At 39.1% G+C, this 15,883-nt stretch overlaps 1 protein-coding gene across 5 annotated transcripts in view; it reads left to right on the top strand.

Moving 5' to 3' along the window:
• Positions 1-15,883, top strand: part of dock11 (dedicator of cytokinesis 11) — a 66,379-nt gene that overhangs the window by 27,073 nt on the left and 23,423 nt on the right. For 4 of the 5 annotated variants that reach the window (XR_006376414.1, XR_006376415.1, XM_044183120.1 and 1 more), the window contains exons 19-35: positions 805-897; positions 3,493-3,616; positions 3,927-4,039; positions 4,298-4,381; positions 4,506-4,595; positions 5,085-5,206; positions 5,306-5,375; positions 5,486-5,611; positions 6,281-6,352; positions 7,311-7,457; positions 8,349-8,432; positions 8,934-9,045; positions 9,451-9,489; positions 10,559-10,740; positions 11,470-11,583; positions 12,598-12,673; positions 13,836-13,915. Coding sequence is in view for 3 of the 5 variants with exons in the window: in XM_044183120.1 (XP_044039055.1) it covers positions 805-897; positions 3,493-3,616; positions 3,927-4,039; positions 4,298-4,381; positions 4,506-4,595; positions 5,085-5,206; positions 5,306-5,375; positions 5,486-5,611; positions 6,281-6,352; positions 7,311-7,457; positions 8,349-8,432; positions 8,934-9,045; positions 9,451-9,489; positions 10,559-10,740; positions 11,470-11,583; positions 12,598-12,673; positions 13,836-13,915 (1,728 nt within the window). In the remaining 2 variants the exon portion in view is untranslated. The remainder of the gene's footprint in view (positions 1-804; positions 898-3,492; positions 3,617-3,926; positions 4,040-4,297; positions 4,382-4,505; positions 4,596-5,084; positions 5,207-5,305; positions 5,376-5,485; positions 5,612-6,280; positions 6,353-7,310; positions 7,458-8,348; positions 8,433-8,933; positions 9,046-9,450; positions 9,490-10,558; positions 10,741-11,469; positions 11,584-12,597; positions 12,674-13,835; positions 13,916-15,883) is intronic. The other variant, XM_044183119.1, reaches the window with a different exon arrangement.

Raw genomic sequence — 15,883 nt, 5'->3', positions numbered from 1 at the left:
GCTTCATCTTTTTTTCTGATCCCGGCTCCTATCAGTCTCAATTTCTCAATCAGTTGGCTCCAGTGCTCTATCCTTCCTCTGGCCAGCACTGCTCATTAGAGATGTCTACAACTGTTAGCATCCTAATTATAGTATCAAACCAGCCATCAGAACAGGTCTGAATAGTTTTCTTCCCTTTTTTTTCTCCCCTCATTAGAAATATCCTGACCTGGTCAAGCATGACCTTGCTACACAGGTTTATTTTTCCCACAGAACTTCTTCTTGCAGTTGCTGCTACTCAGATACAAAACAGCTTTGGCTATACGATGTTTCTCCTAGAGAATGAGGGTGCATTCATAAAATATCCCACATTTGCATCTGCTAATTGCTTTAGTTGCCATTTGGAAAGAAGAATGAATATTTATGTCATCAAATGTGGCGTCAAAGTGATGTAACAGTTCTGTCTTTGTTGGATTTCTGGCATCAATATCCAGCAGAGGAGGGAGAGTGCTGTCGCTTTAATTAAAATAAGATAAACAGTGCTGTGTAAGGCCTGAAAATGTATATCATTTTTCAGGATGAGGCCCCTCTTGTCAAGTCAGAGGCCATGCTTTTGATAATGTCAGGTTCCCCTTTCTGGTTTCTGAATTCTTTGTTTAATCTGTTGCTGCTTCAAAGATGCATACGATGAAGGGCTTGCGCACTCACCCCGTCCTTTACTCCAAATATTGTCAGTAATCACAGATTTCTGAGCGCTTACTCACTGCTGTGCCCCAACATCAAAGCCCCAGAGTTGGATGACTGATGTGTTTGCTTGCCTTTCAGTGCATCTACGGCAAGCCGGGAGACTCACTCTTCACCAGCAGCACCTATGCAGCTGTCCTGCACCACAATCAGAGCCCAGAGTTCTACGATGAGGTGAGATGATTCCTCATTATCCTGACCTCATTCACCCACAGTACTGACTCAAATTTCATATCACATTAGATACATTGATCAGCAGTTTTACAGGCATGTGACTAATTCTACCTGTTGAATAAAACGTTTAACATAAAATGAAACAACCTGAAGAAACACAAATTTTTCAGGTTAGTGGCATTGAATTAGATTTATAGAGGAAATAATAAGTGCAACTGGAGCAACAATTAAGAAACTCTGATTATTATGATGAAGGTGATTATTAACATCAATTTTATTTATAAAGCGCCAATTCATAACAGAGTTATCTCATTGCACTTTTCCTATAGAGCAGGTCTAGACCGTACTCTTTATAATAGTATTTACAGAGACCCAACAAATCCCACCATGAGCAAGCATTTGGCGACAGTGGCAAGGAAAAACTTTGTTTAAGCAGAAGCAGAAACCTTAGACAGAACCAGACTCAATGGTTAATAAATTAATAATAATAGGAATGACAGCTATAGGAAAAATAATGTCAGTATTAGTAACAGAACCAATAACAACTGTAGTAGCAGTTGTCGAGCAGGAACACAGGGGCAGCAGGTGGCCCGCAATCACAGATCCAGTCTCTGCAGCTCCAGAGGCAGAAATATCTGCTAAAAGCGACAGAAGGAGAGAGGAGAGAAATGAGAAAGCACAGAGTTATGGGAGAGAGAAGATGTCGAGTTAGTAACATGCAGTAATGGGATAATAATGCATACAGATGGAGAGGGAGAGAAGGAGAGAGGAAAGAGGCGCAACATGGGAAGTCTTCCGGCAGTCTAGGCCTATAGCAGCATAACTAAGGGATGGTTCAGGACTCACCCGAGCCAGCCCTAACTATAAGCTTTATCAAAGAAGAAAGTCTTTAGCCTACTCTTAAATGTGGAGATGGTGTCTGACTCCTGAACCCAAACTGGGATCTGATTCCACAGGAGAGGAGCTTGATAGCTGAAGGCTCTGGCTCCAATTCTACTTTTGGAGACTTTAGGAACCACAAGTAACCCTGCATCCTGGGAGCGCAGTGTTCTAGTGGGGTAATAAGGTATTATGAGCTCTTTAAGAAAAGATGGTGCCTGAGTGAGCATTAAGAGCTTTGTAGGTGAGGAGAAGGATTTTAAATTCTATTCTGGATTTTACAGAGAGCCAGTGCAGAGAAGCTAATATTGGACAAATATGATCTCTTTTCCTAGTTCTTGTCAGTACACGTGCCGCAGCATTACATCCTGTAATCTTAGATTTTTCTTCAGAGGCAGTCGCTGTGTTCAATACTCAAATTCCTCAGCCAGCACTGAGGTAATCCCATAAATCTGTCTCAGGGTAGAGCTGCGATCTCACACTAGACTGGTCAAACAGTCACAGACCCCACTACACACACAAAGCCAGGAGCTCAGTGAATAAGGTACGGTCAGGATACTGTTAGAGAGGTAGAGCAGAGGGGGGCCATATGGCCCTGATGTCAAACGGATTACACATACACCCACATGCTCACTGGCAGTTACCCCCACATGCTTCAGCTTCCTGTCGCATCATGGAGAATTTCTGCCCAAACAGGACAACAATGATCTCTATCTTTTTAACATATTTTGACTTGAACTTTTATCTTTTTATCCTCTAAAGCGTCTTTGAATTCAGTGAAAAGCGCTATATATAGTAGATTATTATTATCATTATTATCAATGTCCCAAAGATTCTGACATTTCAGAAAATCTTAAAAATTTTACACATTAACTGAATGATTCATACTCATGTCATACATTGGAGAGTCAGTGATGGCATTCTTAAGTTATTTGTTTTTTACTAGATCCGTATTAATGGAAAATGAGTTTAGCAGTTATGTATTTGTCATTTCCTGTGAGAAAATCAACATATGCAAGACACTGGGAAAATACATTTCCTTACTGTTGCTGCCCCCAGGTGGATAAGATGTTTTTTAGGTTTCACTAAAGGATGTTTTTCCAGGGATTCACAAATACTGTATCACATGTGTCCCATGTGTCTAAGAGCTAAATACCACTAAAACTGAATATGCAAACAAACATTTTTTAGTTATTAATCAATATTAATTTAAGATCAAGACAGGGGAATGCTAGGCAAAGTTGCACCGTTGATTTGAATTAAAGATAGTTACACACTGCATGATAGACAACTGAGCAAACAAGATGCCCCACTTTCAATTAATTTTATATATTTTAAACAAACAAAGAAAAAAAAAACCATGAAAAATCCAGGTATGTGGAATATGAGTGACATTTATTTTAGAGTTGTATTCCAAGGTCGAGTGAAGTCAGAAATATGGTGAAATCACAATAGGTGCTAATGTTTTCCAGCTATCTTTGCCTGTGAGACAAAACCAATAAAGCATCAAATCAACATTGTTTTGATGATTGGTTTGTCAAATAAATCTCTTAGCATTGGGGACAAGTTTTGATATTGTTACAAGTAGTACTCTGTATCATAACTACACTAAATCCATTATTGGTATCAGTATGTTCCTATTCTGGTGTCAGTATAAAGAATGAAATGATGTTGATGTATTAAGCTTAAAACAGCAACCTGCTTCACTGTATGCAGGTAAAGATTGAGCTGCCGGTCCACATGCATGAGAAACACCACATCCTCTTCACTTTTTACCATATCAGCTGTGAGTCCAGCAGCAAGGCTAGCAGCAAGAAGAGAGAGGGAGTAGAGTCATTGGGTGAGTCTGCTGAGACATTTTCCCAACCTGTCACTATTTGTGTCCCTGAAATGTAATATTATTAAAAAAGAAAAGAAAACCACATGGCTGGCTACAGTTTTCATGTTCTACTATGATTTATTTTCCAAGAGTGTGCTTTCAGTCAAGTAAAGCAGTTGCAGTATTGTCAATATGCTACTTCCTAAACTGTTTATTCATGGGATTTCAGTATTTTTATTTGAATTATAGTATGTTAGGCTGTTTTTATATGTTATGCATCCTGATAAATGAGGCCTAGTAAGCCCAATACTGCTACTTTCATGTGTTCCAGTGGGTTACTCCTGGATGCCTTTGCTAAAAGACGGGAGGATGCAGTCAGTAGAGCTCCAGCTGCCTGTAGCAGCCACCTTGCCACCTGGATACTTGTGTCAGGACACCAGGAAGGTACAGTGCTGTTCCCTTAAACCAACACCAGTCCACTCAAGTAAAATGGTAGAGCTAAAATTAATTCAGTCTTATGGTAGGTATGCTCATTTAAAGTGCTAACTTGTAAGCTAAATGTCCACATATTAAATTGTCACTTTTGGTCAATACTACATGATAACACTGTCTTTCTTACAGCTGTCATGTTTGTTCGTGTGTTATGTCTCAATCAAGATACGTTAAAACTTAAATGCTTCATATTTGTGTGTACTTTAACAGTCCCAACCAGATATCAAGTGGGTGGAAAATGCCAAGACACTGTTCAAAGTGAGGAGCCATGTAGCATCAACAATATATGCTCAGGTACAACACTTTATTCTTCAATCATTCTTTAAATACCCACATACATGTACAGTATGCATTAAGCTAGCTGGTATAAAGAGAATGTGTATGGATGATAGTAATAAATATACTGTTTCCTCCACAGGACCTGCATCTACACAAATTCTTCCAGCACTACCAGCTGATGAGAACAACATCGGAGGGCAACTCAGCAGAACTTATAAAATACCTGAAGGTGAGATACTGTGAGGCAGTGCACAGTCATTGCAATCAACTCCCATCACCTGTGGTGTCCTCCAAGGTTCAATTTCAGTACCTGCACTTTTTTCCATTCACATAAATCTTGATTTCACTAAAGTGTTCACAACTATAAAGATAAGGAGAATTAATTTGTTCGTTTGATCAATAGGTAAAGAGAATGGTGCAGTGTTGCTTTGTTCAGTTGAAATTTCCATAATTAAGACATTTTCTTGGAGGACATCATTCAGACTTTTCTCACATTTAGACAGTGTCAACTTTCTTTGTTTTAAAGTCAAGTCCCTTACATATTTTAAGTCTAGTCTTACTGCCTAAGTTGACCAGAGTTTTGCCTTTTAGAATAACCTTCTTCAAGACCCCAACTATCAGAATTAGTATCTTCTGTATAAGTTTTGACAGTTGTTTGTTGATGTCCAAGTTTGACTTTACATGACCTGTATTTCCATGAATTTCTTCCTTCCCATAGTGCCTGCATGCCATGGAGACTCATGTAATCATCAACTTCCTACCAACGGTGCTGATGCAGCTGTTTGAGGTGCTCACAGCAGCAACCAAAGAAGCCCATGAGATTGCTGTCAACTCTCTTCGGTCAGTTGTTCACTTGTGTAAAATGTGGCTGCAGTTTGTACTATTTAATACTGAAAAAAGAGGTTTACAAAATAACACTGCCCTGCTCTATACCTTCAGTGTGATCATACATATAGTCTCCAGATGTCATGAGGAGGGCCTGGAACAGTACTTGCGCTCTTTTGTTAAGGTAACCTACCAACACAAACACTGCTACAAGGGTTATAAAAATCTAAATAATTTCACACAGTTTCAGTTTAAAGTGCATCTTGTATGAATTTGTGTTTTTTCTCTCCTCAGTATGTGTTTGTGACCAAAAACCCTGCGTCAGAAAACTCAGTGACCACTCATGAGGTTCTGGCCACCGCTGTGACAGCCACCCTCAAGCAAACTGCTGATTTCAACACCAGCAATAAACTGCTCAAGGTGTGTGGTCTGCCTTTGTCACTCTGTCACTTTGTCTGTCCATAATGCTCCCACACTAGTCCAGTTGTAGTACCAATATTGAACAGCAGGTAGCATACTTACCTATAAAATGGCTCATCATGTCCTTAAAACAGAAATATCTCTCACTTCTATTGTGATGTAGACAATTTGATGAATAAAAGAGGACCCTCAGTTGTTCTTACTTGAATATATACTGTACAGTATATACGTACAGTATATACGTTTCTTACAAAACATATCTGTGAACAGAGAAGATCTTGGTACAGCTTGTTTACATGGACACAGTCAAATACCAAAAACTTATTACTCTTATACCATCTGGGAGGAAGAAAGAAAGACAATTATGGGTAATTGTAGGTCAATGTCAGTGTGTTTCAGTTCATTATTATCCAAACTCCAAAGTCCATCTTATCTCTAACCCCAGACATGCTGGCACCTCCTAACATATAACATACCTAATCAGAAGGGCACTGAGGCATCTCAGATCAACTACATGTCAAGCTCAATATTAGAATTTCTTTGTTATCATACATTTCTTCCACATATTGTGACTACTTCCAGACTCATCATCGCCACTGTTGTTTTTTCCTAGAAAGAGTGCTTATTTGGAAATACCCGTAGTAATCTATCTTTTATCCCTTTCTATAGTACTCCTGGTTCTTCTTTGAAACCATGGCCAAATCCATGGCTCAGTACCTGCAAGAGGGCAACCGCATGAAGGTTGGTTTGATGTGATTTGATTTAATTGGATCTCTTTTAGCTCGTTGGCTAATCTTCCAAGAGTCCACATAAACACATTTAAGCATACAATAATCCATAAATAATTCAACACATAATTATTGACACATACATATCATATACATACATGCATACATACACACATACAGTATAACCTACATACATTGGCACAGATATACTGTAATGTGTGGGAATTTAGTATTGTTCTTCTGTTGTTTGTTTCGGGGTGGTTGTTATTTATTGTTTTGCTTCTTAGTTTTTCATTAGTTTTTTTTTTTTGTCCGTTTTTTCCAAAGTGTAAGATTTTGATTTACTACAACTGATCTTTTATCTCTGTAACCTTCGCATAACTAGTGGCCTCCACCCAGGGACTACAGGTGAAAATTAGCTTTTAGCTATATCTGGTACAATACATGTATTGTGCATTGTCCCTGCTAAATAAACAATAAATAAAGTAATATATACACATACTCATCTACATGTGTTCACATATAATACCAATACTCTACAAACCTAATGACAACTACTGTGTGTTTAGCAATGTGAGTGCTTGTGACACCACCCAAGCTCAAATGTCTGTATCTGGTATGGATCTCGCAAGCAAATTTACACATGTGATGTTGCAAAACATGTCAAGACATTTAAACAAACCTCAAACAGGAGACTAATAGTGAATAATTAAGCCGTGTGTATATTCCACATTCTGATGCCACCAGTCTGCATTTCGTCTGAGTTTGAACAAGTGATGCCAAAAGTTCAGCCGTAAGCAAAGTGATGGCTGGAGCTGTATGCTGCTATTAAGAAGAAATTAAACTGCTTAGAGAAAATGTATACCTCCCAAGTTTATCTATATGCTGGTAATCTGTCTCGTAATGTTTCTGACTTTTTAATGGCTTCAATTCAAGCAATCATCACATATTTTTCCTGACCATCTCTTTAGATGCCGCGGCCCCAGCGCTTCCCCGATAGTTTCCACCAGGCCCTCCAGTCGCTGGTGTTGTCAATCATGCCACACATCACCATCCGCCACATGGAAATCCCAGAGGAAGCTCGCTGCATCAACCTGAGCCTGGCCAATTTCATCAAGGTCTGAAGGCCACATGCAAAAACATGAAACCAACCTAATTTAACTTACTAAAGGCTGTTTGTTGGGGCCTTAGAAACAAGCTTCCTCAATCTATTTGATGTACAGTATCAAACTATCAGAGATCATTTTTCTTCAGTAAGTCCCACCTGAGATAGTTTATGAACCTCAAGTTGTACAAGTCATAGTGTCTTGAGCTTCTTACATGGCTCTACCTGACATTATTGCGCAAATTTTGTTAATATTTTTAACTCCACTCCAGAACACAACAGCTCAGGGCCCTGGGTCCCCTTCTTTGTACGTGGACAGTTAGCTGGATCATGACCAAGACGTTTTAGGGTGAATCACATACATTAAATCATTTTGAAATACAAATGACCTGCTTTCTTAGATATGAGTGTTAATTATGATTTTAGAAGAGAACATGTAGGTTATTGGAAAATCACTATGATCTGTTAATGTAATTGTCACAATTAAATTTTCATAATGAAGAGTTACCTATACTTATACATCATAAAATAAATTTGATTAAAAAAAACTGAATAAAAGACTGTTAAAAGACCAATGAAGCCAGAACATATGTTATTTAATTTGACAAAATGGGAGTGCTGATCATGTGATTGCAGTTACATTAGGTAGGTGTGTTGGGAATCCTGTGGTTAGCCTACAAGTGATGTTGGTGCATGATTGGTGGTGGTTCCTGATGGATGTGCTAGAGACATTTAAATGCTAATCGTAAGCCTACTATGAAAATGGCTCATGTCAAATCGTCAACATTCTAAGAAGAACGGGGCCCTGTCTCAAGTGTCTCAAAAATGTGTATGTTTTGTCTGGGATCACATCTATTGCCTATACCTCAGCAGCATTTGTGCTAACCATGCTTTCTCTCCTCAGAGGTGCCTGACCTTCATGAACAGGGGCTTTGCCTTCGGCCTGGTCAACCACTACATGCGTCATTTCAGTCTCAAAGATCCCAAGGTATGTGCTCTGACTCAGTGGACCAGCACACAACAACTGCGCACTCAATAAGAAAGCAATGCATTGTACTGTAGGTGTAATTTATAAAGAGGAAAAGTATAGGGGACAGACTGGAATGTGAAGGTCCAAGGCCTTTGAAAAGAGGACAACAATAAACTAAAAGTAACACATTTTTAGCTGATAAGGTACTTTGGACAACTTGTGCTTTATGAAACACAGGTACATTACCTGTTATGTTACCTTAAAGGCAAAGTTGCATATTTAGTCTGTACAGACAAACGTGCTGTTTCTCCTGCCCTACCTCTCTGTATCAGCAGCATATTTGACTACCAAATTAAACCAACACAGACAACCAGCAGGCTTTGTTTGAGAAGCCCTGTCAGCAGCGTCAAGGATTATATTTGAACAACTGGGAGAACTACATTTATGCACTGAGGCAGTTGATAGAACTTTGCATATGCACATGCACGTCACACACTCATGTATGTATGTTTGCCACAGGTGCTGACTGAAATGAAATTTGATTTCCTGATGACCGTGTGTAACCACGAACACTTCATCCCTCTTAACCTGCCCATGGCTTTTGGGCGCACCAAGCTGCAGAGAGTACAAGGTGAGAGTCAGATATCATATTCTGCCTTCCACTGAATGCATTGTGCTTCCTACCACACATGTAACCACTGACTAGCTCTCAGATGACCCCAACCCCTCACTGACCTTGTTCTGACCTGCATCCATCACACTGATTCCCTCTATTACCCTCCCTGAATGTTTGGCTGACGCATACACAGGTCTATAATTAAACAGGTGTCAAGTCACACCTACCTGCGATTACTATTATCTACACCTGCTTAACAGGTTTATCCATCACTTGTTGACACTACATGTTTTATACACCCACAAGTGAAAAGCAAAGAACTGTGCTGTGGAAATGCTGCATGGATTGTTTACAGTTTTACCCCCAATTTCTTTATTTATACCCCCCCTCCCCTCTGTTTTGTGTTTTGCTTGTGGTCAGATTTTATTCCATATGCGACGGAGCTTTTTGGCCCTGTAGGTAGGTGATGCTCACTGCACCATACTGTACATCAACGGCACCATGTTTGCTGCCGTATGCAATCGACCTGCACCTCCTTGTTCTGACCTGCACTAACCCGTCATCCTGTCAGCTCCCCCTTTTATCATAGGACACTCATCCACTCCCACTCACTCAGCACAATGCTAATACTAGGCTAATGCCTTCATGTGCTTGAACCTGTGTGTTGTAGAGGAGGGGAACTTGGCTGTTGTGGAAATCAACTGACCCTCTTTTCTGAATGCTTAATTGACTTGATACTTGTAAACACTAGACAGAAACTGCGGTTCTCTCTTGCTGTTTGTGTCTGTTCTCTGTCTGCCTCTCTTCCTCTCTCGTTCTGCTTGTCTGTCTCTGTCATTAGACAAGATTATTGCAGATGGTTACTCAGTTTCCAGGCTGCATTGCCTCTTTTAATATTAACACAGCATTGTTGTTTCTGGTGAAACAGACAACTTCTCATCTCCAGCGGCACGTCTCTCTGATTCCTGTTGGTTTATTGCTCTTCTCTGAATATACAGAATGAAAATTCCCAACATTACACATTTCCTAATGTTGGCAATGAGTAATGAATTGTCTTAATTTCTCCCTTTTTTGTGTGGTGTGGAAACATCAATGTCTGAATGAATATGTTATGTGGTTTTGTTTAGATTATGTTGCATATTGGTTTGCAATGTTGCACTTTGAATGATTGAATGTCACAGTCTGCATCTGTATTAAACTTAATTGAACTTACTGAACAATACTGATTATATTGCGTATACATATAAGACCAGCTATTATTGGTCTGACTATGATTTATTCTTAATTTTTCTGAGATCTTCTTTGTAAGAAGTAGATGCTGTAAGATTTCGAACTGCATTTCGAACTAGCTACTGCTTTAACAAAAACACATTTCACAGGACTGGTTGTCAGATTTTAGTATAAGGAAATTTCTCCCAATCAGTACCTCAGTCTTAGTTTAACAGAGTGTCCCAATAAGCCATATTGGTATCCGCATCAGTTCAGCCCATACTGATGTATTGACAATTCCTCTCTGGCCCAACCACAGAGCAGAGTCTGGAGTTCAGCCTGACGGAGGAATACTGCCGTAACCACTTCCTGGTGGGTCTGTTGCTGAGAGAAGTGGCGGAGGCCTTGCAGCAAGGGCCTGAGGTCAGACAGCTGGCCGTGAGCGTTCTCAAGAACCTTCTTATTAAACACGCCATGGATGACCGCTACACAGCCTTCAAGGTGAGCGAGGGTGGGACACATGATGGTAAGAGACAAGCAGAGACAAGAGAAGAAGAAATCAGAAGAATTTGGAACAGGAGAGAGGGTGGAAGTGTTCAGAATAATTCTGTTTTGAAGAATGACACAGTAATAACATTAACATTACCAACAAAGCCTCTTTTTGCACCGGTCATGTCATGATTGTGTAAATTAAGTGTAAATTATTTTGTTTGTCTGTGCTGCATACATTTCTTAGTAAAATATAGAATCTAAGAGTCTTAGTTGAAGCCTCTGAAGTATGACAAATCCACGCATTGTCTCCTCTCCCCAAAGTGCTACCTATTTGAATCAGAACCTCATTGTTTGCATGCAAAAGGTTAATGTTTGATGTTTCAAAGGTTTCATAGGTCACCCTGTAAATATGATAACTGTAGTTTAACGGCATCTTCACTCCCCCAAAAAGATATCAATGTCTGTTATGCAAACAAGCCAATGTTTAGAATGCAGATGTCATTGATAGCAGATGGGGACAGATGGTGTTTGAGCAGTGTGTTAAGGGCGGGCAACAACTGTGTATTTAACTTGAACCTGCAATAGTATTCTCTCATTATATGTGTAGTCATTTTGTCTGCCTCTGTAACATGTCATGTCATTTCACTCATCAGTATTCATATATACCATATGTTTGACAGTTTCATCAGTGCATTTCTTATTATTAAAATGCTCATCTACTCATATTTAATGTTTCAGAACCAGCAGGCCAGGATCTGTTTGCTCTACCTGCCACTTTTTGAGCTGCTCTACCAGAACGTGAAGCAGCTGTCTGCCCAGCCACACACACCCAGCTCCGGGCTTGGCCTCAATGTGAGTCCCCTCGGAACCCTGGATTTCCACAGTAGGGTTACTTAGTGCTTTGCTACTGCTTTGTAATGCAAACTTGCAACACTGTTGTATACTCCCTTTTTAAAATGTCTTGTTTATTACATTATGAAAACTATAAAGATTCAAGCCCAATTGGTTCTTCTTCAAGTGATGAGGAACCTTGGTTCAGGTACAGAGGATCCTTGATTCAAATACAGAGGAACCTTGGATCATCCTTGAAGAGCTAAATTTGTCTCAAAGTTTTACTTTACTTTACGTTCGGTTAGACTTTCAAAATAAAGCTTGCTGAGAAACATTTCAGGTGATGGTTGCAGTTTGGTTAGGTTTAGGCCCCAAAAGCTACATGGTTAAGTTTAGGAAAGATCATGGCTTGGGTTAAAAGAACTGCTTCCTTAGAACAATCAATTTCTGATTGATCCTTAAGTACATTTAATAGCTACTTAAATACTTTAGTAGAATTTTGAGATCAACACTTCTTGAGTTGTATTCAGGCTTGAGTTGATTAACCTTTGATCAATATATTAAAATAATGTTGCTTCTAATTTTGCTCTGGCCTCTTCTTTAAGTTTGTATTCAGCATAATACATTATTATCTCAATGAAATGTATTGAAACGAATGTATATGTGACACAAAAAGGCAATTTATAATTTTGGCCGGTAAAAATATGCTTGGCTGGTGGATTTTCTCATCTACCAGTCCCCTTGGCCGGTGAGTCGAAAAGTTAATCCTTTGGGAGAATTCACAGTTACAGTTTCTTGGACTCTGCATCTGGAAAATATAGATGTGTGTGTGTTTGTGTGTGTGTGTGTGTGCGTGTGTTTTCCCACAGACTGTTTAGTTGTAACGCAAACTTCAAATGGTATTACATATTGTTTATCATAAAGTCTGAGCAGTCCTCCAGTTTACTTGACTTAAACCTGAAGCAAGTCTTTCGTATGTAACAGTTTACATCTTAACAACAACCCAGTCACTTCTTCCGTCTTGTGGTTGTCCAGGGATCCAGAGATGACCTGATATCAACCGGTTCCGCAGACAGCAGAAGAATCAGCACTGCAATTGAGAAAGACCATGGTGAGTTCAGAACCGCAGAAACTGCGCAGTACATAAGGCATCTGGCCTCTTCCTGTTTACAGATCATCCATTATCATCACCACAAAGGCCCTCAGCACCACAGCTACACAGCAATATTTATGTTACGCACAACATTAGCAGCACTCTCTCTGAAAGCAGCAGCTGCGTGCCAGACATGTGCCACTCAGAGTGTCTGTACATTGTAGTTTATTTTTTTCTTGGGATTCGGCACCACATACATCATAGCACTTACCCGAGGCTGGTTCTTCTGTGATAATGGAGACAGTTTAGTTTGTATACCATTCACTAGTGACCTGAGTTGATTGTTGTCCAGATGAAAGTAGCACCCAAGGAAGGATGTCAACAATGGCAAAATGGAAAAAGAAACAAAGACTCACAACAGACAACACTAGTTAAAAACCCAATGAACTGAATTCGTTTTTTATCTTCTATAATTTGGACTATGTTCACTATCAGCTTTTTTTAGGCTTCATGCTGATTAGACTGTTGTTGAACTGAGGTAGAAGATTGTGAGGCTAAGAATAACTGAATCTTCCCATTGTTCTTTAAAATGTTGGTTTGTAAAAATGTTCACTGTTAAATGTTTAAAATAGTTCTTCAGCTATTTAGTATTGCATTTCCATAAAGTCAGGGGATCACAAGAGAATAAACAAGAAAATAAGCATTGGTCAAAATCAAAACAGCAGAAGCTGAACTCTAGTCTCTTGTATGAGTCTTTCACACACACAAAAATGCAATTCAATAGCTTCTTTTCCCTGGTGGTTATGTTCTCAGACTTCACAAAGCTTCTTCAAAGCCTCAGAAGACTTTATACAACTGGGTTCACAGGCTCACTAGTATTTCCTAAGAGTAGTAAAACTGTTGAGTTCCCCCTTAACGGATGGTTTATAAAGATCTGTCTATCTGCCACATATCATGTTATCAATAGGAACTGCCAGCCAAATATACAGTACTTAGGCATGTGTCAGTGCATCTGTTCCTATGTCAGTATCAGCCTAAATTCCTTATTGTGCTTGAGAGACTATCTCCCCTAAATGTGCAAAAGTTCTGCCAGCCAGCTTGTAAGAATTGAGTCAGTGAGTATACTTCATTGTGCTGCTTTCTGTTGATATTAACAATACTGCACTGTGTTGGCTACCAGCTCAGAATGGCCATGCTGTGAGGAGAGAGGACTCCAGAGGCTCTCTGTTTATGGACCCAGGAACACCAGACAGCATTGAGGTGAGAACATTTGACACCAGCCGATCCACTGTTAAACACTTCATCGATGTAGCCATACTTGTACATACTTGCTTTGCTGCCATTTAAAAAGTTATAAAAATGAGATGTGTTTGATCTGTTCTGTCAATCACTTTGTATGAGATTTATACAATTCATTTAACCAGTGGGCTAAGGCTCATGCCACGTACGCACACTGTTTTTGATCCAAATCTGAAGTCTCCACTGTACATTCTCTCATAACAAAATGTCATAAAAAATCATGTTAAAAAAACACCATCTTGATGTTGCTTTTGAACAATGTTACATTGTTCTCTCAGTGTGAAGTGTCTGCTGTCTCTCAACACAGGGCCAGCATAACAAACCCTTCACTGTTCCTGCTATGTAACTGTGACTCATTAAATTAGATGGAATTGGAATCACTCATTTTCATTTAACACATGCCAAAGACTACCATTGATTTCTTTTGATCTGGGCCCCTGCACTGAGAGACACCACATGTTATATGTAATTGGTTTATAATGGAATGTGCAGGTTTCAATCATGTGAACACAGGCTTTTTCAGGTTCCCTGGTCTGATGCCAGAGATGAGTGTGCATCCGCTGTCTGGTTATGCACCCAGATGTTGAATATAGACGTACTGGAGTGGATTATTTATCACCTGTATAAACACATACTTGTAGTTCAGCACACTGTCTTTGGTTTATGATAGCTTGTAATCTCAAACACAACAACCTAATGGTTAAAACATGCTTCCATTGATGCAGCTTTAGGTGATTTCTTTGCAACACTAGGTTCCCTAAACTTTAGCCATTACATAAATTAATATGCAGATGTCTGCTCTTGTCTGCTTGCAAATTCCAGATAGCTTCATGATGTAAACCATTTAACACAACTACTAGCTAGTTTGACAAAATAGTTTTTGCTCTGGGAGATCTTTTTTTCCTATGATTCATCAGAAATGAGTAGTACAGCAATAATTTCATGTGTAGACCATGTGTTGACACAAGAATCTACAGAAATTAGATTAGATTCAACTTTATTGTCATTACACGTGTACAAGAACAAGGCAACAAAATGCAGTTTAGGTCTAACCAGAAGTGCAATAAGCAAGTGCAGGATATAAAGTGTGTGCAGGATAGAGCAATATTATGAAAATATTTTACAAGTGGTCCTATTATACTACTACTATTATATATAGATGGCATTACTATAAACAGAAGTATACTGATGGATATGTACAATAATGAATTGGACTGGGCAGGACAGTTGTGCAGTGAATATAAAGTAGTGCAATTTATGGAAATAGTTAACAGTGCAGTAGATGAGTTATTGCAGTATTCAGTACATAGTACTGGAGTGCAAATGATGCAGTACATGTATAAATAAATAGTCCGGTAGTGCAAATGAACATGTGGTACATGTAGCAAAAACAATTTAGCAGCAGCAAAAACAATATAGCAGCATTTAAAGTTATGGTAAATGAGGGGACAAATCTACATGGACTTTCTCTCTCGCTGGAATCTATAGTAACATCCTCAACAACACTTCCAGTCTATCCCACATGCATATTGTGTTGTAAAAACTCACTAGTGCAGTAAATGTGTATTAATACACGGCTGAAAATAGTCCCCGGCAAATGAACTAACCTGTTTGAGTAACGTTTGCTAAAAACATGCCCAGCTGTTTTTAGAAAATTACTGAATTACTTAAGAATAAAACTATATTATTATTGTTATATTTGTGACCTGTTTTTAAAGATGTACCTCTTTACTAGGAACTACCGCCTGTGTGCCACAGATGGGGTTGGAAGTCGGAGTGTATTGAGAGATGGACATTGTTGCTTTTGGTCTTTTCATTGGATGTGTTGATGATAAGAAAAATATAGAACAAACACCAGCCTTATCCTTTAACTTGTCATATTTGATAGTAAATACCCAAAATAGCTTATTGTCTAATCACAAGACCCCA

This window comes from Siniperca chuatsi, linkage group LG22, assembly GCF_020085105.1.
Source record: "Siniperca chuatsi isolate FFG_IHB_CAS linkage group LG22, ASM2008510v1, whole genome shotgun sequence".
Lineage (NCBI taxonomy): Eukaryota > Metazoa > Chordata > Actinopteri > Centrarchiformes > Sinipercidae > Siniperca > Siniperca chuatsi.
The sequence above is the reverse complement of the archived record's forward strand: the minus strand, read 5'-3'. Positions and strand labels throughout refer to the sequence as shown.